Below are 23,676 nucleotides of genomic sequence, written 5' to 3'. Positions count from 1 at the left end.
GCCATGACACTACCACCACCATACTTCACTGATGAGGTGGTATGTTTTGGATCATGAGCAGTTCCTTTCCTTCTCCATACTCTTCTCTTCCCATCACTCTGGTACAAGTTGATCTTTGTCTCATCTGTCCATAGGATGTTGTTCCAGAACTGTAATGGCTTTTTTAGATGCTGTTTGGCAAACTCTAAACTGGTTTACATCTTGTGGTGAACCCTCTATATTCATTTTTGTGAAGTCTTCTCTTGATTGTTGACTTTGACACATATACACCTACCTCCTGGAGAGTGTTCTTGATTTGGCAAACTGTTGTGAAGGGGTTTTTATTCACCAGGGAAATAATTCTTCTGTCATCCACCACAGTTGTTTTCCGTGGTCTTCTGGGTCTTTTGGTGTTGCTGAGCTCTCTGGTGCGTTCTTTCTTTTTAAGAATGTTCCAAACAGTTGATTTGGCCACACCTAATGTTTTTGCTATCTCTCTGATGGGTTTGTTTTGATTTTTCAGCCTAATGATGGCTTGCTTCACTGATAGTGACAGCTCTTTGGATCTCATTTTGAGAGTCGACAGCAACTGATTCCAAATGCAAATGTCACACCTAGAATCAACTCCAGACCTTTTACCTGCTTAATTGATAATGAAATAACGAGGGAATAGCCTACACCTGTCCATGAAATAGCTTTTGAGTTGATAGTCCCATTAGTTTTGGCCCCTTAAAAAGTGGGAGACACATATAGAAACCATTGTAATTCCTACACCGTTCACCTGATTTGGATGTAATTACCCTCAAATTAAATCTGAAAGTCTGCAGTTAAAGCACATCTTGTTTGTTTCATTTCAAAGCCATTGTGGTGGTGAATATAGGCCAAAATATGAAAATTCTGTCAATGTCCCAATATTTATGCACCTCACTGTAAATAGTTCTGGAGAGCAATGTCATGGCTCCTCTCACTGGTACTGTAGTTTTTCATGCAATTGGCATATTTTTGTGCCAAAATTTCTAGAGTGATGCAGAATAGTACATGGTGTTCTACATAGAAGGCAGAGTATGTTTTAGCAGAAACCAAATATATAATGTCAAAGGGAAATGAGAACATGCCAGTACACTTATTTCTTACCATAAAAGGAAAGTGACAATTGCATCTTTTATTGAAAAACAGACGTGTGTGAATTAACAAAAAATTACTGTATCACATTGCGATTGTTCTTTTCACAGGTGCTAAGCATAGTTTCTCCTGGTCTATTCCTAACTCATACAAAATAATACATTTTGTACTAGACTGAGTTCCTGATAGAGAGATGGATGAAATGACATTTCCACAAATTGCTGATAATTTTTCTACTGCGCATGTGCTGTGGCAGTCTTGTGATGGCGATCACAGAGAGGATTTATTCGTAAAGGGATTGACAATCAGGGACCGTTTGTGAGCGGTAACGTGGGTTTGGAGACTGAAATGCAGGTGTGTTGCAACCGTTTCGGGGGCATGTCATAGCCTGCAACTGCGATCCATGGTAGTAGCTGTGACAGCACTACTATGGTTAATGCAGCAGGAGACATCACGCCTCCTGCATGTATTATTGATCCAAACTGCATGATCCACTTTTAAAATTATATTTAGATTATTTTTTTTTTTTTTTAAAACAAACATACATAATAAAACATACCTAGGGGTTAATTTGCACCCACCTGTGTCCATAGGCCCCCATTTTAAAATCCCCTCACGCCCCCCCATTAGAAATAGCCCCTTTCCCCATGTGTCACTGTACATAAATTTCTAATTTTTACATATATCTTTCACCCCCTGGCCAAAAGTTTTAGTGGGGCATAGCCCATCCCCACATCAGTGCCAAAAGATGACCCTCGCCCCATGTGGCATAGCCCTGCTCCCTCATCTTGCTGCAGAGCGTAGGCATGGGGCAGGAGGAGGCAAGTAGTTAAATCAATCTTTGAAAAAATGGTGACATGCCTAATCTGTTTAAAATGATGGCACCCCATAATAAGGAAGATATATATATTTATTTATTTGGTTAGGCTCTATATCTAATAAGCAAGAAAGTGTGTGTGTCTGTCTGTCCTTTATGAACGGCCAGAGTTTTGTATGTACATTTGGCATGGTGGTGTAGTTTGACCAGGATTAGGTTTTTGCTATGTTTGAAGCTCATAAACATAAAGAAAATGATCTTACAAGTCCGCGCTAATGAGATTTTTCCAGATAACGAACCTTTTTCACAGACTCCAAACGTATTTAAATCAGTCCATGTGAAAAAGAACATAGAAAAAAGAACTCTTTTGTCATAAAGTTCTTGCCATAAATATTGTACACCTTCAGTGCTGAAAACGGATGGAGAGGTGAAGACAGTCCCGATCCACAGTGGAAGTAGATTGTAGGAGAATAGTCAAAACGTCCATAAAGAATACATCCACACTGTGATCACAATAAATGGTGCTTACATGTAAGCTTACATGAATAAGGTATAATGCAAACACGTAGCGGTTTCTTTGGGAGTCTCCTTTAACAATCACAAATCTGCAGATTCCTCATATGAATAGGATCCACGGTACCCCAAAAATAAAGGGACCAAACAGTCACCACGGATAGCTAATACTCCAAAGTTTATTACAAATACATAAAAACATGGTAAACATACCCTATGTGCATCAAACAATCCTACAGCGTAAAGATGGATCCTGGGAATAACGCTAGATATGTAGGTAGATTGCACAGGGTAGGAAAATACACAGACACTAGGACGCGTTTCGACGCTCTGCGACGTCTTTATCAACTTAAATGTCTGTATGAATAAAAAATATGAACCCTAAATAAGGTGCAACACATATAAAATAAAATAATAATACAGGACAATGTGGTATTACTTACCAAACCGTGCAGCATGTGTTATCATACGGCCACCATCTTGTTTGGAATGACTACATGTCCCATAAATCACTACTGGTATTTAAACCCTATGTTAAAAATCCAAATATTTCATTGGACATAACAGTCACGTGTCTACACGTAGGTCCCAACGAGAACATCATCACAGTGCGTCACGCACAACAACATAACGTGAATCACGTGGTATCGCAAGCGCCATCCAGAAGGCAATGACACAACGCGAACCACGTATCGCGGGCACCATTTTGATGAAAAAAACTATAAAGTATAGGTATTTACTTGATTGGATGAAACCAGCCTCACTAACTCCCGCGTGTGTTTGTTATCAACCCGGGCAGGAGACCTATAATGTCACATAATCACTCTCGCAAGATGAAAAATAAAAAATGTAAAAAAATTTACAGTTGCTTAATAACCAAAAAAGGATATACCAACAGTATTAAACTCTGTTCGATGTCCAGATATTAGATTGGACATAACAGTCATCTATGGGTCTAACTAAAAATACCATTCCACAAAGTACCACTTATAACAATAACGTGGTAGGACAAACGTCATCAAGATAGTAAAAAACTACACATCCCAATAACATGACGTGAACCGCATGATATAACAGGCGCAATTTTGATCCTAAAACTACATATCCCATGAATCATAGATGATAACTGGGTTATATACAATTAATCTCAGAACTGTCTATCTAACTCCACATATGTATATTATAACCCCGGGCAGGAGACATGTAGCAAACTCTATGTGATCTTATAAATGATTCAAAAGCTTAAAGAAGGTTTTAAAAAACTTGCAGTTGCTTAGCAACCCAAGAAGGGGAAATTAACCATAGCATTATAGCCGGTTTCCATCTTGTACATAACACATAATAAATAAAATCAAATAAAAAACATACTTAATAAAAACATGTTGAATGAAAAGACATACTTTATAAAAACCACTTAATTTAAGAGATATTCACATCAGATATCATTTACCCTATTACTTCTGATGATGAAACTTTAGATGGTCTCATGAATAAATTAGAACATGTTCTTCTTAAAGAAAATAAGATCTGGTGGGAGATTGTGACTTTAGAGCAATATATCGCAGCACAAATTATCCCTAAGGGATTACAGATAGATAAACAATCATCTTTTAATAATGCCTCAGAATCGTTTAAAAAGAAATGGGACCTTATTATTAAAAACTGCACTTTTTCACTTATTGATCTTATTGTACAAGAGAGGAAGAATGAATTAAAACAACTAGAAGAACAAATTGCAGAGTATGAATTATTGATGAGTCCTCTTGTAGATACACCAGATTATAAGATTTTAGAAACACGTACCATTCTAAAAATAAAGAAAAGTTGAGAATGAATTTACAGCAAAGAAAAAACGTAAATTCAGTAGGGATAAATTGTTTATTTTGAATCAAGACACCCCCTTAGAAGACATTGAGAATCCAAACAAATCAACCCATCTATCTAAAAAGAATTATAATTCTAACCCTTTATCTGAACGTTTGAACACCAAATTTAAGAAACAGCCTTATATAATCCCACATAGAAAAAATGGATCCGAAGTGTTTCATTTACCAGAATCTGGATATCCGCCAATACAGGGTGGACCCAGATTTAATCAGTGGTCTCAGAAGAGGACTAGAAAATACTCATATAGGAAGAATATGAATAAAAAAATTCCATATAGACCCTCAGAAGGAGCTGTGTCATATAATAGATATGAACCTCTTCTAAAGACCCGTAATAGGTTTGATATCTTGCACAATACAGGATCTTTTGACAAGGATGATGATTTTTTAGAGCGGAACAGGTTTCAGAGGAAATATCATTAAAAATTTTAAATAATACTCCTAAGGCCAAAAAGAAAAGAAAAAGAGGTCTTAGAGCAGGAAAAAAGAAGTGTATGAAAAAAGTCAAAAATATTGACACCACTCCAGGTATGGAGATTGATGAATCTGGAATTAAATGTATTGAGGAGGGCGTTAAAGTCTTTAACCTTAGTAAATATGTTCTTAATGAGATTGAGGAAAAAGTTTTACAGAAGGGTTTGAAATTTTCACCTTCTAATGATGTAAATTATTTTGATATATATGTAGATTTACAAAAATTTATTCGCAAACTATCCTTAAAAAGATTCTTTAAAAAGAATTCGGAATCTGAAGATGTTAATGTTGTCAATATTTTTAAGAAAAAATCTACTTTCAACCCGACTCATATCCGTGGATGTTTCGTTGAAGCATTTTATAAAAGTGTAATAGATGATATTGAAAATATGAAATCAAAAGGTCTTAAATGTAAAAATAATTTAAATCAGAAAGAGAAAGAAGCTTTAAAATTCTTGCAAGACAATAAAACTATTATTGTCAAACCCGCGGATAAGTGGGGGAATCATCGTAATGGATAAAGATTTATATATTAAAGAAGGTATACGACAACTAAATGATGGAGTGACATATTCCAAATTGAAAAGTGATCCCCCCACATATATTTTTAATAATTATCAATCTTTAATTCAATCATATAAGGATTTAGGTACCATTAATAAGGAAACATCTGAGTATTTAATTAATGAGAATTTTTCTGTTCCTGTGCTGTATCTGCTGCCTAAGATACATAAGAGCTCTCAAGATCCGCCGGGCAGGCCTATAGTAGCAGGGACCAATTCCATTACTTCCAATCTTTCAGCATATATTGATCATTATCTCCAACCTTTTGTCATAAAAGGAAGATTACATCTGAAAGATACTGAAGATGTTTTAAATAAACTTAATGAAATAGAGTGGAAGGAAAATTATTCCCTTGTTACTGCAGATGTATCATCATTATACACCATCATTGCCCATTCCCAAGGAATAGAGGCTATCCAAACAGTTTTAGAACGAGAAAATTTGGATGAAACTACCAATAGATTCATTCTTGATGGTATTAATTTTATACTTAATAATAATTATTTTAATTTTAATGGAGTTTTTTATAAACAACTTGTGGGTACAGCTATGGGCACCAGGTTTGCGCCCAGCTATGCCAACCTTTTTATGTCCGAATGGGAGGAGTCTCATGTGTGGTCTGGACATGGCTGGGGCGCAAACCTGTTGCAGTGGTGGCGTTATATTGACGACATCTTATTTATTTGGGATGGAGATGAGGAAGAGCTGAAGGAGTTTTGTATATATCTTAATAAGAACTTGTTTAACATAGTCCTTACCTTTTCCATTAGTAAGAACACTGTGAATTTTTTGGATTTACAAATTTGTGTGATTAATGGTCAGATTGAGACTAGCAACTTTAGGAAACCTATGGATTGTAGTACGTATATTGACAGAAAAAGTAATCATCTTCCCCGTTGGTTGGAGAATGTACCAAAGGGACAACTGTTGAGACTCAGACGTAATTGTTCGAATAACTCCACATATGAAGTTCAGGCTAAAGAAATTATTGGGAATTTTATCAAAAAAGGATATAGTCCTTCTAAATTAAAATGCGATATGGAGGAAGTACAAAAGGTAGACAGGAAGTCTTTGTTGGAAGACAATAGAAATAAAAACCGTAATAATAAATATATGGTGTCCTTCAGCACACAATTTACTAACAAATATAAGCATATTGAAGGTATATTCAAGAAACATTGGGGAATCCTATTGAAAGATGATATTTTGAAAGAGATATTGCCAGTAAAATCTAAAATAATATATAGAAAAGCTCCTAACATCAAACACAGATTGGTGTCTAGTGCACTACCTCTTAACTAAAGACGCCTATTACCTAGGAATACATATACGTGTGGAGATTGCAAAATGTGCAAGGCATGCAAAATCTCTCAATCTAAGGTAACTGAAGTATCCATCAATGCACATTGTTTTCCCATTAGAGATTTCATTACCTGTCATACCAACTATGTGGTATATGCGTTGACCTGTCAATGTGATTTAACATATATTGGAAAGACCAAACGTCAGTTGAAAATAAGATGGGCGAAACATGTGTACAATATCACAAGAGGTCATGAGAATCATCTGTTCTCTATGCATTTTAAAGAAAAACACGATAGTTCCATTAAGGGTTTGAAACATTGTTGTGGCATTGTCTGTGTTAGGGATAATTGGCGTGTTAAAGATAGGGATATCAGACACGCCAAAACAGAGATGCGCTGTATATATGAACTTCAGACCCTTAAACCTAAAGGATTAAACTCCGATTTTGAAATTAAGTGGTTTTTATAAAGTATGTCTTTTCATTCAACATGTTTTTATTAAGTATGTTTTTTATTTGATTTTATTTATGTGTTATGTACAAGATGGAAACCGACTATAATGCTATGGTTAATTTCCCCTTCTTGGGTTGCTAAGCAACTGCAAGTTTATTAAAACCTTCTTTAAGCTTTTGAATTATTTATAAGATCACATAGAGTGATCAAGGGATGCTACATTTCTCCTGCCCGGGGTTATAATATACATATGTGGAGTTAGATAGACAATTCTGAGATTAATTGTATATAACCCAGTTATCTATGATTCATGGGATATGTAGTTTTAGGATCAAAATGGCGCCTGTTATATCACGCGGTTCACGTCATGTTATTGGGATGTGTCGTTTTTTACTATCTGGATGACGTTTGTCCTACCACGTTATTGTTATAAGTGGTACTTTGTGGAATGGTATTTTTAGTTAGACCCATAGATGACTATGATGTCCAATCTAATATCTGGACATCGAACAGAGTATAATACTGTTGGTATATCCTTTTTTGGTTATTAAGCAACTGTAAATTTATTTACATTTTTTATTTTTCATCTTGCGAGAGTGATTATGTGACATTATAGGTCTCCTGCCCGGGTTGATAACAAACACACGCGGGAGTTAGTGAGGCTGGTTTCATCCAATCAAGTAAATACCTATACTTTATAGTTTTTTTCATCAAAATGGCGCCCGCGATACCACGTGGTTCGTGTTGTCATTGCCTTCTGGATGGCGCTTGCGATACCACGTGATTCACGTTATGTTGTTGTGCGTGACGCACTGTGATGTTCTCGTTGGGACCTACGTGTAGACACGTGACTGTTATGTCCAATGAAATATTTGGATTTTTAACGTAGGGTTTAAATACCAGTAGTGATTTATGGGACATGTAGTCATTCCAAACAAGATGGCGGCCGTATGATAACACATGCTGCACGGTTTGGTAAGTAATACCACATTGTCCTGTATTATTATTTTACAGGTTGAGTCTCCGATATCCAAAATGCTTGGGACCAGGGGTATTTTGGATAACGGAATATTCCGTATTTTGGAATATTTTCATATCATAATGAAATATCTTGGGAATGGGACCCAAAAATACACATAGAATGCATTTATGTGTTATATACACCTTATACACACAGCCTGCAGGTAATTTTATACAATATTTTCAATAATTTTGTGGCTCCAGCAAAGTTTGTGTACAGAAATGAAATTCATTTATGTTTCATATACACCTTATACACACAGCCTGGAGGTCATTTTATACAATATTTTTAATAATGTGTGCCTTAGACATAGTTTGTGTACATTGAACCATCAAAAATCAAAGGTTTCATTATCTCAGTCATGCCAAAATAATTCCGTATTTCGGAATATTTGGATATGGGAGACTCAACCTGTATTTTATATGTGTTGCACCTTATTTAGGGTTCATATTTTTTATTCATACAGACATTTAAGTTGATAAAGACGCCGCAGAGCGTCAAAACGCGTCCTAGTGTCTGTGTATTTTCCTACCCTGTGCGATCTACCTACCTATCTAGCGTTATTCCCGGGATCCATCTTTACGCTGTAGGATTGTTTGATGCACATAGGGTATGTTTACTATGTTTTTATGTATTTGTAATAAACTTTGGAGTATTAGCTATCCGTGGTGACTGTTTGGTCCCTTTATTTTTGGGGTACCATGGATCCTATTCATATGAGGAATCTGCAGATTTGTGATTGTTAAAGGAGACTCCCAAAGAAACCGCTACGTGTTTGCATTATACTTTTTTCATGTAAGCTTAAATGTAAGCACCATTTATTGTGATCACAGTGTGGATGTAGGAGAATAGTCAAAACGTCCATAAAGAATGCAATCTACTTCCACTGTGGATCGGGACTGTCTTCACCTCTCCATCCGTTTTCAGCACTGAAGGTGTACAATATTTATGGCAAGAACTTTATGACAAAAGAGTTCTTTTTTTCTATGTTCTTTTTCATATGGACTGATTTAAATACGTTTGGAGTCTGTGAAAAAGGTTCGTTATCTGGAAAAATCTCATTAGCGCGGACTTGTAAGATCATTTTCTATATGTTTATGATTATATCTGTAAGTTGGTGACTTATATCGTGATCTTTTTTCTGCTGCTATATGAGGCAGCGCCAAAGGTTGTGAAAATCTTTTTCTTGTGACTATATGTTTGAAGTTCATTAGAGCCATGGAGGTCAACATGGTGCCCAAGAGCGTAGCTGCTGTTGGTGCAGTAGGTGTGGTTGCTATCCAGCAACATATTTATGTAATATACCGAATTCACCAACAGCTGCTGTATCCAGGAATCTCCTTACTGCACTCACTGCTTGGACATTGCAGGTACTCCCCTATCTGTGTGCTGCTCTTGTTGATTGATCTTTGTTGTTCAAAACACTTCTGACTGGATCAGCTCTGTACATTGTAATGTTTGCCTTCATACTACAGAAAATCTTGTTTGTGTTGCCTTATCACTTCTATCCATTTTAATCATTTTTTTAATAACCAATTCCTTCACCCACTACTCACATACCTCTCTTTATATTTCACTTTTCAGCTGCGCTCATACATTAGCAGCGCTGTTCTTTTACCTGTATTTTTGAACATGTAACAACTTTTATCCACACTGTCTATATCACACAGCCTCCACTCCCATTTTCATCTCACTTATTACCTTGTCCACAACATGAACACTCTTACTTCAAACACCCCCATATTCAGTGTCCACATAATCCTCTACTTTATCCATCCCTATCCTCTACCTCTTTTCTCCTGCACTTGCCGTTCCCCCTTTTTTCTCTCATCAGTCTGCTTTCCAACCCTCTGCTTCTTTCCCCCGCCTTTCCTGTTCCTCCACTCTCAGCCACCTCCCTCCCTCTATGGCCTTGCTACCCCACCACTAATGGTGCATACACACGGTCAGATTTTTCCTTCAGATCTGAACAATAACGAGTTAAAAAATCGTTCAGTCGTTCACATCTGAAGGAAAATCTGACATATCTGTCAGATGAACGATTTGAACGATGCGCGTTCCCGATGGTCAGATAACGATATCTGACATCTGATGTGTTTGCAGTCAGACTTGGACGATTTCCATTCATTTTAATGCAGTCAAAAATCGTTCAAATCGTTGGTAAAATAGTTCAAATCGTTCATCTGACAAATCTCACCGTGTGTATGCTCCATAAGCCCCATTCCCTCCTGGTTATGCCTGTTACCTCCAGGGCTGCCAAGAGAAATTCTGGTCCCGGATACAGCAACATCCTGTGGGACCACAGCATGTTGGGCATGGCTGCACCCATTTGTGTGTGGGTCTAGCATGTGTGATGCACCCACTCACAGGAGCATGGCATAGCACCCAGCAGCTGGGACTAAAGTATTCACTACTGTATTAGGATGGCGGGACAGTTCCATAATAGCTGCATTTTTAGCGGGATGTATTTAGATGCTAAAATGTAACACACACAAATTAAAGTGTTACAACTTTATTTTGTACATCTCTCAAGTACCGTATATACTCGAGTATAAGTCGACCCGAATATAAGCCGAGGTACCTACTTTTACCACAAAAAACTGGGAAAACTTATTGACTCGAGTATAAGCCTAGGGTGGGAAATACAGCAGCTGGTAGTGCCCCCAGTAGTAATTCCCCATGGTTGTGCCCCAGTAGTAATCCCCCATGGTAGTGCCCCCAGTGGTAATCCCCCCTTTCAGTGCCCCCAGTAGTAATCCCCCCCTGGTAGTGCCCCCAGTGGTAATGCCCCCTTTCAGTGCCCCCAGTAGTAATCCCCCCCCCCTTTTAGTGCCCCCAGTGGTAATCCCCCCCTTTTAGTGCCCCCAGTAGCAATCCCCCCCTGGTAGTTCCTCCAGTAGTAATCCCCCCTTTTAGTTCCCCCTGTAGCAATCCCCCCCTGGTAGTAGTGACCCCTGTAGTAATCGCCCCCTGGTAGTGATCCCTGTAGTAATCGCCCCCTGGTAGTGACCCAGTAGTCCCTCCCCCCCCCCCTCCCCAGTAGAGAGAGACGTAATAAGAATAAAAAAAAAATCACTTACCTAAAACTCCCACTCCAGGTCCCGCCGCTAACAGCGCCTCCGGCCGCTTTGAATGGGAGAGACGTCATTACTCATGACGTCTCTCCCATTACCCACTGCGGGAGCCAGAAGATGGCTCCCGCAGTGGGAGCAGCAGCAGCCGATGAGAGTCTGACAGACTCTCAGCGGCTGCTGATTACAACAAGCACACAGCTGCCGGCTCCGGCGACTGTGTGTTTGTGCTGTGTAGCGCTGACCGAACTCCGTCCGGTCAGCGCTACACTTCACTCGAGTATAAGCCGAGGGGGTACTTTTTCAGCACAAAAAATGTGCTGAAAAACTTGACTTATACTCGAGTATATACGGTAAATAACACATAAACAAAAATCTATTTTTTATGTAATAGAGATAGATGTATGAAGGACTTAAATTTGACATTATATCAGGTCATCTTAAACACACACATTCCGCAGCACATATCCTAACCCACTGCTCCATGCTCCTTCCTCACTATCTACCCCATCGGTGTCGCCCCTGTCTGTCTGCCCCTCCCCTTTATGCAACTACTGTATGTTTATAAACCATGTCCTTGTCCTGCATTGTTTTGTATTACTTTCAACTGTTTCTCTTGTGTGCTCATTTATGTACTGTGTAAGGTGCTGCTGAACCTTTGTGGCGCCATATAAATAAAGGATAATAATAATAATATGGGGCCCACCAGAATCCCCCAATCACATTCTGGCCCATGCTGTCCACCTTCCTGCTTCCACTAAGGGGGGGGGCCTTTGACAATCTTGCTATGGGGCCAGATACATTTTAGTTACTTATGTGTAATCATGGGCTGAAATGTACCAGTGGGGGGCAGGCAAAGCTCCAGTGGAGGAGCAGTGAGTCTAAGGATCAACTGTCACACTTCACCTACTAAGTCACCCTGGCTTGACTTCATAGAAAATATGAGTAAAGACATTAATTTTGAAGCAAGACGAGCCAATCCTGAGCTAAGGTTACAATACACTAATGCAATGTTCAATCAAGCTCACATCTGCTTGAAGGACAAAATTCAACAGATGGTAGGCAAGAGTTTGCATCAGCTAGGGCTTCCAACTCCTGACAGAAGTAACACTTCCAATCTTGGTAAATACCTGTTACATGAAACAAGATATAATTTTGCAGAGATTTGTGACAGAGAATGAGCCCAGATTGGTGTCAGATCAAAAAGTTGTACAGGTTGAGTCTCCCATATCCAAAATGCTTGGGACCAGGGGTATTTTGGATATCGGAATATTCCGTATTTTGGAATAATTGCTTAGCATATTGAAATGTCTTAGGTATAGGACCCAAATCTAAACACAGAATGCATTTATGATTCATATACACCTTATACATACAGCCACCAGGTCATTTTATACAATATTTACAATAATTTTGTGGCTCAAACAAAGTTTTTGTACATACATGAAATTCATTTATATTTCATATACACCTTATACAAACAGCCTATAGGTCATTTTATACTTTATTTTTAATAATTTTGTGCCTTAAATAAAGTTTGTGTACATTGAACCATCAAAAATCAAAGGTTTCACTATCTCAGTCATGCTAAAAATATTCAGCATTTCGGAATATTTGGATATGGGAGACTCAACCTGTATATAACAGAAATAGTTCTATGGTAACAAGAAAAACTGGAGGAACAGGAAAAGCATTCCTCCTAAATGTAATCTTGGCCAAAGTTTGTAGCCAAAAGCAGATTGCAATTTCAGTTGCTTCCTCCAGTATTACAGCAACATTGCTTATACAACATTGTTTATACCTCAGTATTGATGTAACAGTATCTTAATACTCTATATAAATGGATAGATAGGTCCTTTTCAGGGCTAAAACCATGTTAGAAAACAGTGGGGTCCTTTTCAGAATCAATGCAATGGGGTTATAGATGAGGACAATGTAAAAAATTAAGGCTTCAGGTGGATTCCATTCTTCAACCTGGGCAACTCCGGGTATCCCAGCTAGTTCTATATAAGGATGCAATGCCCCGTCATTCTTGGAAACAAAGAAAAACCCTGCACTGTCAAGTGACCTAGAAGGCATCATTTCCCCTTTTATCTAATTTTCTTTATCATCTGCTGTCCTCCCAAAGGGAGTTTTGAACTAGGAATGAAATTAATAGAATAATTAAATCCCCTATGAGGAGGCAATTAATCTGCAGACTTTTTACAGAGATCTCAAAAAACTTCTGTATGGTCCAGGTGTTTTGAAGATGGGTGGTAATAACGTAAGCAGGCAATGTAAGACATTGCTTGTGATGTGCAAGAATGCAAGAAGAAAAAATTAAGTTCCTTTAATGTTACGGCTATCCGCAACAATAATTGCTATGGGTGTGTTTGAACCCATCACATATGTGACTGCAATCTAACCACAAATACTCACAAAATGATATGGATAATTGACAGTATTTGATATCACTGGGCTACATAAAAATTGAGAAAATTCCTTGCAGTCCTACTTTCCATAAAGGCATAATTATTACCAGGATAAATGCATTAAAGAGTCTCAGGGCCTGATTCATTATGGATCGCAGCTGCGAATGCAATAGTGATTACGCACGCAGTTCAAATGCGATAGTATGCTAATCCATTGCAATCGCAATGCCACTGCAACACAACATAAGGATGCCCACTTTACTTTACACACATCCGTAATGTTTAGCAAGAAAACAAGCCTCCCGCACACTTGCACAAGGTCTGACCTTACTCAGGTATTGCTAACTTCCACACATGCTCTGAGGCCTCAGGCTGCGTAGGGCATAGTAGCAGATAATTTATGCACCCTCCTGCAACTACGCTGAAACACACTGGCATGCCTGTGTTTCACTGACCAACCCCCTTCCCGTCACCACCCACAAACGGAACTTGTTTTCAATCACTCTGTGATGGATCTGCGTAGTCACTGCGATCACAGTGGCTGGTTCACATACGCGCACTGCGATGCCTGCACAGAACGCAAAAATCGGCCAATTGCGTGCGTATTAGCAACTGCTTTCCTTGCTGGATCAGGCCCTTAATTAGTAACATTGGAATGTTATCTGTGGAAATAAATACCCGTAGCTCTAAGTGATCTTCCCTGACCTCATTTAGGCCGTGTCATTTCCCAACTGATTGAGATATACATTAATAAACCTTGACTGCATTGCTTTTTTTTCTTCTGTAAATTTCTCTTCAGGGTTCATAGGGTCCACAGGATCTATACCTTGGGGATATGTAGTTGGAGTGATCCATTGCACCAAGCAGCTTGCAGCTTTGAAGCTCCCAGCATGCACAGGTCCTCCCCCCTATATACCCCGCCCCCAGCCACAGGCAATCAGTTTTTTTGTCTTGTGTTCGGCAAGTATCCAGATGCACCGTTTTAACAGCGGAACTGCCTAGGCAGTCCCTGGCTTTTCCTTTTTTGATTTAACTTAACTTTTTTTTAACTTCTGAGGTTAGCGGTATTAGGCGCCGAATACAACGCATAAACTGTGACTCCTTCTACCGATGCAGAAACGCAAGTACCACTATATGCCCTTGGGATTTCGGCGTGGCTCAGCTAGCGGCATCGCTGGGGTCCGGCCTGCGATCGCAGTCAGGGAGATGGCAGCCAATATGATTCCTCGTGTGGGGAGTCGTGCGTGAAGCAGTCCTGACTCAACCTCATCATCGACCTCTGATACTCAGAGTTCGGGGTCTTACTCAGTGGAAGAAGACCATCAATCCTCCGTTGATGTCCCCTCTCTAGTGAGAGCGGTTACATCTGTCCTCAGATTTCAGCGGAACCTCCTCTTCCTCTATACTAAGACTCCGGGCTTTAGGCATCAGAAGGTGGCTAAAGATTATTTTCCCCAGTCTTTACTACTGACGAATCTAATGTCTGAAGCATGGTGTACTCCAAATAAGCATTTTCATGTTACATGGAACTTAACCTCTTGATACCCATTTGCACTTGGTGAGTGTAACAAATGGGAAGTTCCTCCATCGGTAGATGCTCAGTAACTTGATTGATCAAGTGCTCTACATTACCCATTCCTGCAGCATCCTCATAGAAAGAGGTTACAGATAGAAAACTTGATAACTATTTAAAATCAGTGTTTTCATTATCTGGAGCAATTACCAGACCAGCTATGGCTGTAACCAAAGCTATGGAAGAATGGACGAAGGCTCTAGAGGATAGCATGCCGAATGCTACCAGAGAACAGCTGTCTCATGTCAGACAGATGCAAGAAGCAGCTATGTATATGGGGGAAGCTGTCATTGATGCAGGTATCTTAGCTTCTAGGGTATCGACAATTTTGGTTGCGGCTCGAAGAACCCTTTGGCTAAAAACCTGGAAGGAGGATACAGGGTCCAAGAAGGCCCTGGTGTCTTTGACTTTTGTTGGGAAGGTACTGTTTGGACCAGAGCTGGATGACCTAGTTTCTTCTCTGGTGACATCTAAATCTGCGGGGTTGCCATCTACGACTACCCCTAAGTATAGGCAGTCGTCAGCTCTGTCCTTTCACCCAAAGGGTAGGGCAAAGGGACAGTCTTCCTCTAGATGGGATAATTCCCACAGGAAACCGCAGGATAATAGTAATAGCTCCTGCCTGGCCCAGGAGACATTGGTTCACCGATCTGACATGTCTATCCATAGACAGTCCACTTCCACTGCCTCTACGACCGGATTTGCTAGTGCAGGGTCCCTGCCTGTATCTGGATTTACCTCGGCTGGCTTTGACGGCATGGCTCTTGAGTCTTCAGTCTTAAAGGCCAAAGGTTTCTCTATTTCTGTGATCCAGATGATGCGGAGGGCAAGGAAGCCTGCTTCGGCCCACATCTATCACAGGATTTGGCAATCATTTTTTTCTTTGGTGTTCCTAAAGAAAATATGACCCTAAAGTTTTCAGGGTCTCGTGAGTGCTTGCTTTTCTTCAGATCGAGTTAGACTTAGGTCTTCGCCTGGCTACCTTGAGAGTTCTGCATTGTCTGCAATGGTTTCTGCATTGTCAGTATGGTTCCAACACAGAATTGCTCCCCTGCCAGATGTTAGAACATTTTTGCAGAAGGTTCTCGTCTGCAACCTCCATTTGTCCCTACGGTGGCACCGAGGGAAATATCTTTGGTTCTCAGGGCACTGCAAGCTTCTCCTTTTGAGCCCTTGGATAAAGGACCTTAGATGGTTGACAGCGAAGACACTTTTTCTCCTCGCTGTTTCCTCAGTTCGCAGAGTTTCTGATTTGGCAGCACTGTTATGCCACTCCCCATATTTGATTTTTCATCAAACTAGAGCTGTCCTCCATACTAGAGTGGGTTATCTTCCAAAGGTGGTATCCCGTTTTCATATTAATGAAGAAATTGCAGTCCCAGCCTATCAGTCTTCAGACCTCTCCTAAATGTGAAGCTTCCCTGGATATGGTTCATGCCCTACGTGGATCGTACCAGCTCCATCTTGAAATCAGATGTGCTCTTTGTGTTATATGGGTTTCACAAACAAGGTTGGCCAGCTAACTAACAGACTTTGGCTCATTGGGTGCGTATGACTATTTCTCAGGTCTATACACATGCTGATCTCCCTGTCCCGAACAAGGTGACAGCACATTCTGCTAAGTCTGTGGGACCATTGTGGGCGGTTAGACATGGCGCCTCGGCTGAACAGCTGTGCAAGGCGGCCACTTGGTCTTCTGTCCATACCTTTATCAAATTCTATGCATTTGATACTTTTGCCTCCCAGAATGCTTCCTTTTGGGTGGGGAATTCTCCTCAGGAGCGTCTCCACCCTTAAGGGAACTGCTTTAGAATGTCCCCAAGGTAAATCTTGTGGACCCTGAAGAAGGAAATTAGAGTTATGGTATAACATAACTCAGTTAACTCTTTTTCTTTGAGGTCCGTAGGGTCCACAGGGCAGCCTCCCTGCCGCACCTGGCCTCAGTTGGGATCTGTTCCTTTCTTTTTTGTATTATTGAATCCCTCTTCGTGTTTTGAGAGTTTTTCTTGTGTACATTGTACTTTCTTCTCCACTGTCCGTCTCTTACCGTTAGGCTTGTTTACAAACTGAATGCCTTTGGCTGGGAGCGGGATATATAAGGGGGAGGACCTGTGCATGCTGTGAGCTTCAAAGCTGCTTGGTGCAATGGATCACTCCACCTACAAAGCCCCAAGGTAGATCCTGTGGACCCTATGGACCTCGAAGAAAAAGAGTTAACTGAGGTATGTTTTCCTAGATAAAGCAAAAGGTCACTTAGGTCACCTCTTCCTGATCATACGCATTGACTTTTCTGCATTTTTCGATACAGTGATTACCCTTTTCACATTGATATCCTTCACAGCACTGTCTCCTCCTGGTTCACATCCTACCTTTCTGAATTCTCCTTCAATGTCTCTACTACTGTCACATGCTTTTCTCCACTCCATCTATGTTGGGGTTCCTCAAGGCACCTTTATTGGCCCTTTGAATCCCCCACTTTATCCCTTTTCTCTGTGCCTCTATCCCAAATGTCCAGGATTTGGCAAATGCTTGTAGTAGGCAAATCACAATACTGACCCCCTGTTCTTCAGAGCTGGAACGATCGGGTCATCACTTAGAATTTGCAACTGACAAAGATTTTTTAACAATTTGCAGTCTCCAGAAAACAGACGTAAATGAACCTGAGAGTCAGGTACTTATTGGCAAGTGCTTAATGTGCACTTAGTCTTCCTGATCTGCTTCTCTGATTAAATAAATGTGCATCCCAGTTTGTAATGTTGCAAGCAGTGCAGATGTGGTCTTTTGCTTCTTGTTAATCTGTGTATGTATTTTTTTCTTTTGTCATATAGGCACAGAATGCCAAAAGAGCAGTGGTGGCTGAATTTACGTCTGATGTTGAAGATGCTGGCTAACTATCAAATCAGCTTAACAGAATATGTTCCAGGGAAAATGGAACATGTTACGCGTAGGACTCTAAGCATAGATAAAGGCTTCTGATTGATACATCGGACATGTGATGTTCTGTACATCTCATAAATTTTAACTGTTTTAATACTGCCTACTGCAGTGATTCCCAACCACGGTCCTCAAGGCACACTAACAGTCCTGGTTTTAGTGATATCCATGCTTAAGCACAGATGGTTAAATCAAAATAAATGAGGTGCTAATTAAGTCACCTGTGCCCAGCTATGGCTATCCTTAAAACCTGGACTGTTAGTGTGCCTTGAGGACCGTGGTTGGGAACCCCTGGCTTACTGTAATGAACTCCTATCAATTGTTATAACTTGTCTAAATGAAAATTCCACCTTTTCTAAAAATACAAATAATCAATTTCTTACACTAACTAAATTTTTAAATAGAACTAAACCATAGCTCAACCACCAGCAGCCTCTCTGCTTTACTTTGCAATTATTTTCCTGTTTCTTGCATCAGTGATGTTAAATGAATTACATTGAATATTGAGATGCTCTGTATCTACCACTTTTATGCAGGAGAGAGTTTCTTCTGGACACCAATGACTTCCTCTGTAGCCCTGCAGCTATAGATTTACATAATGTTTCTTTATGAGAATGGGGCGATTTGAATATAAATTAGTATTTAAATGAAGAATGCTGCAATGTTTTTAAAGAAAAGCAAATAACTTTGTGTATGGTATGTAAATAATGTAATAATGTTTTGATTAAAGTTTAAACAAGACAATGTAATAACTATCATATTGCTAAGGAAGACATAAGTATAAATTCATACTAAAATAATAAAACGTCTCCATGAAGATCATTTTTATGTGCATTCGCAGCTAACAATCATTTATTTTTCATCCATCTGGGGGATGCCATTACTTCTGGGTTATGCGTAGTGAGGTGTGGAGTTGGGCACTAACTAATTAAAACTGTCTCCCACCCCCTATATAACCCCTCCACTTCCACTAGAACCTCAGTCTTGTTTTTAATGCCTTGGAGTAAGGCACTAGCTAGGTCCTAGCTTTTAGTTAGGTTTAATTTCTTTATTCTGCTGTTTGGTTTAGTTGCTTAGTTCCTGGCAACAGGCGACAAGCACTAGCAGAGTGGGAGTTAGATCGAATAGAGGTTCGTGTGTAGCCCTGTATCCCACTCTAAACACGGCCCCTGGGAGAGTCACCCAACTACATAGTCACTGAATCTCTCCATACCAGACACACGTCTGAGGGGGGGGCGCTGTCAAAAAGGTAAGCTTTATACATTGTTATGTAAAAGATCTTGTGGCTGTATTTACTGCTTCCCGACACGCCGCTTTTAAGCAGAGCGGTCGGGCATGTTATTACTCACGTGGCTGCTCTAGAGCCGGTGTGCCCCACACCTTCCCGGGCTTCCACAGCACCTGATGCTTTCAAACCCCAACGGTTCCTCGTGGAGGACCGCCGGCTGGGATTACAGAGCACCAACATGCTGCCGGCTTTGTGGGGGAGAGAGGCTTGTTGAACATCCCAGGACGCAACGCTGCTGCAATGTGCAAGGCGCCGCCGTATGCTCTCTGGATGAAAACCCTGAAGGCTAGGTAACTCCTAGGATGACAGTGTGCCCAACCGCACCTCCCCCAGGTATTTGAGTAACAGCAGGCTCACGGGGATTCAGAGTCAAGTACAAACAGGTTTTGAGCGCTGCTGGAGTTCTGGTTAGCTGAGACTCACTGCATATTACAGTGGGATGGCTATCTATTACATATAAGCAGTTTTAACTAGGATTATTAGTTTTGGATATTATACATGTTGTTCTTCTAACATTGCGATGTGTATATATAAGCACTCTTTCTCAGGAATTTAGGCAGTAACATACATGGATAATTTGAAATCGAAAACAGGTGCGCATTATAGTCTGTGAGGACTATATTAAACTACTGAGCTGCTACACTAAGTGGGAACTGCAACCCACTAAACAAATAGATCAAAGAAGGAAAAAGCGTAGCTCTGGTAATCCAATATAAAAACCCAATTTATTAGCAACAATGTTAAGCTAAACAGTAAAAATAGATTCCCACTCTGGTCCCGTGGCTCACCTCAGCCTGAATCAACTTCTATTTGTGCAATCTTAGTTTAAAACTCCTGGAACTGTCCACGTAGTGAGCTGTAAATGTGGCACTGTGGGTAGGAGGCCGCCGTGATGGAACATCACCACGTTGTATTAGCCATCTGGTCCGTTGGCTCACTTTTACCTTAATAGTCAGCTGAGTGATCTCAGTTTGAAGCTCCCGCATACAAGCGGCAAAGCCCAGTGGGTTAGCTCAGTGGCCGGCAGCCGTGATTCAGCTATTTAGGGAGTAGAGTGTCACAGCACAATTCCTCCAATGTGCGGGTGGTAATCGAAAAGACAAAGGATGTAATCAAGCACTGGCAGTCCGTCTTTAGTTTAGCAGCAAAAATCAAAGAAGCCAATGCACCTTAACGCATTTCTCTGGGACTTTTGCTCCCAGTTTTTTCAGAAGGAGGGCATAGATACTTTGCAGTACTAGATCAGGTTTATATAGAGCTTGGGGTCACACCCCTTTCATTGATTCATTTATTAGTAGACACCTGTAAGAATACATCCATTGTGGACTTATGGCAGTGGAGTAGAGTCTTGCAGATGATTTGGGGATCTCACAGCCACAGCGGAAATTTATTTTAACATCGATTCAATATATACTCAGAATTTTTTCTTATTTGATAACACTTTTTATTTACAGACACTTGGGACAGCAATAAGGGCCAGGTTCGCACCTAGTTACGCTAATATTTATATGGGCGCATACGAGCAACGCCACATTTGGGCTGGAGACTTTGGTGCGAACCTGGACCTCTACGCTAGATATATAGACAATTTATTTTTTGTTTGGAGAGGGGATTATCAATCAGCCATAAATTCTGTTGAACACTTAAACACCAACACTTTTAATCTCACATTCATTAGCACTTTACACCCTAATTCCATTAATTTCTTGGATATAGCACTAAGAATCCTAGATGATAAAATAGTCACATCTACCTACCGCAAGGATGTAGACTGCAACAACTATCTTGAGTACAACAGTAACCACCAAAGAGCCTGGCTGAATAACATTCCCAAAGGACAGCTGAGAAGGTTAAAAAGCAACTGCACTGATGAGCCAAAATTTAGGAACAGGCCACAGTATTAATACTCATTTAAAGAAAAATCCTATCCCGTACAGTTGCTTGATATAGCCTTAAAATAAGTCACCCTTTTAGATAGATCTTCACTCCTTGTGGTGAATGATGAGAAAAAAATTAAGGAAAAGGAAAAATCTCAAACTAACACAATAGACAAATCCATCGTCTTTGTATCTAAACAAAACAGCGCTTCCTATAAAATTAAACAAATTATTAAGAGAAATTTTCATCTTCGATTAGATTCAATCCTAAAGAAAGAATTGAGGGACCAACCCACTGTGATCTTAAAAGGTGACGACTTACAAGTTAAGCTAGCTCCTAGTCACTTCAAAAGGCAAATTAGCAATACATCTACTTATATGCCATCTACATTTCCCTGGGCTCCCAAGCCAGTGGGATGCTTTAGGTGTAATCACAATAGATGCACAACATGCACATTTATAACAAATAGGACAAATACCTTTCTGTGTGAAGCAACATCAAATCAAGACCTTTTGTAAATTGTGAAACTGAGTACGTGATATATGTACTCATATGTCCCTGCAAAAAAACAATACATTGGACGTACAACTAGACAATTCTAAAGTAGGTATCTTGAGCATTGTAGGAACAGAGAAGATTCCAAAACTATAGTCTGTCATGCCATTTCTCAGAGATGCATAATGCTGCTTCTTAACTTTTGAATGCCACCATAATAGAACATATTGAACTCACACAAAGAGGAGGGGACCGACATAGTAAACTATGCGCTAGAGAAGCATATTGGATTAATCTAATGCACACTCTCTTCCTTGAAGGCCTTAATGAAAACATTGAATTGGATTTTTAGGTCTCGCCTATATGTAATAGTGTTGGTGGATAAGTAATATATACGTATGCTTCATTTGTGCTGATCATTATCCTCTTATACCACTTTTTCTTTCTCTCCCCCCTGACCCAATTAATAAACACCGAAGTTTGGGTTATCAATAATAATTAAATAATATGATTACAATCCTGGTGTTCACATAATTGTATGGCATTTAGGTGGTGTCTCATATTTAGGTGGTAAATTTATCTCTATAGGGATTTTCCATTTGCATTTTCTTGTATGCCGATTAATAGTCTTTCCCTGATCTTTCTTTCTTCTTTCTCTTATTATATATATTATTCCAAGTAATATCTCATGTGGAAATAATTCCTTTGTAAACAACCATTTGGTCACTCTCATGTAACCCATCAATAGATATTGGAATATCTTATTCCCCTCTATTGTATCCATGAACTAGCAGAATAGTTTTGTAGTATGGGGGATTATATTGTATTGGTAATATGAATAATTAACCTTTTTATTTTTTTAGAATAACACTAATATATAAGATATAATAGGAATTTATAAAAACAAATAACTAAATAAATTAAAAAGTATTATAAATCTAATCTGTGTTTGAGACCCCATTTAGGTACAAACTACTGGACATATTTAATTCATATAAACAAATAATAGAAATACTGAGTTATTTAATTTATTATTATTATTGTCCTTGGTTTTTATGTTGTCTTCTAATGAGTATCTCATACACAGTACATTTATAATTCATATCCATACAAGTGTTATTTTTTACATATATGCATGTACACATTTATTTTGTAAAGTTTGCACATCATGTATGTATAACTTACTTTTTTATTTGTATTGCTTTCTAACTTCTAATTCTTAATAACCTTCTGAAACCTTTGGAATGTAATGAGACTCTGGTACTACCACAGGTGTCTACTAATAAATTAATAAATGAAAGGGGTGTGACCCCAAGCTCTATATAAACCTGATCTAGTACTGCAAAGTCTCTATGCCCTCCTTCTGAAGAAACTGGGAGCAAAAGTCCTGGAGAAACGCGTTAAGGCGCATGGGCTTCTTTGATTTTTGCTGCTAAACTAAAGACAGACTGCCTGCTGTGGATGACATCCTTTGTCTTTCTGATTACCACCCGCACTTTAAGTAGTAGAGTGTCACAGCTCAATTCCTCCAAATAGCTGAATCACAGCTGCCGGCCACTGAGCTAACCCACTGTGCTTTGTCGCTTGTATGCAGGAGCTTCAAACTGAGATCACTCAGCTGACTATTAAGGTAAAAGTTGAGCCAACAGACCAGGCGGCTAATACAACGTGGTGCTGTTCCATCACGGTGGCCTCCTACCCACAGTGCCACCTTTAGAGCTCACTACGGGGACAGTTCCAGGAGTTTTAAATGGAGATTGCACAAAAAGAAGCTGATTAAGGTGAGGTGAGCCACATAACCAGAGTAGGAATTATACCACGGCACCCTCAAATCCATTCATACACTCCGATAGCTCCTATCCTCACTCTCTTGTGCTGCACACACAGCGCACC

General features: G+C 39.7%; 1 protein-coding gene across 3 annotated transcripts in view; it reads left to right on the top strand.

The window, feature by feature from the left end:
* Positions 1–18,927, top strand: part of PFKL (phosphofructokinase, liver type) — a 238,173-nt gene extending 219,246 nt beyond the window's left edge. For 2 of the 3 annotated variants that reach the window (XM_088451029.1, XM_088451031.1), the window contains one exon: positions 18,017–18,927. In XM_088451029.1, coding sequence (XP_088307155.1) covers positions 18,017–18,164 — 148 coding nt within the window. In that variant the 3' untranslated portion in view covers positions 18,165–18,927. Of the gene's footprint in view, positions 1–9,453; positions 9,504–18,016 lie in introns of all 3 variants that reach the window. The other variant, XM_088451030.1, reaches the window with a different exon arrangement.
* The last annotated feature ends 4,749 nt before the right edge of the window (positions 18,928–23,676 follow it).

This window comes from Taudactylus pleione, unplaced genomic scaffold, assembly GCF_031769625.1.
Source record: "Taudactylus pleione unplaced genomic scaffold, aTauple2 ptg000536l, whole genome shotgun sequence".
NCBI lineage: Eukaryota > Metazoa > Chordata > Amphibia > Anura > Myobatrachidae > Taudactylus > Taudactylus pleione.
Note: the sequence above shows the minus strand (reverse complement) of the source record. Positions and strands in the feature narration are given on the sequence as shown.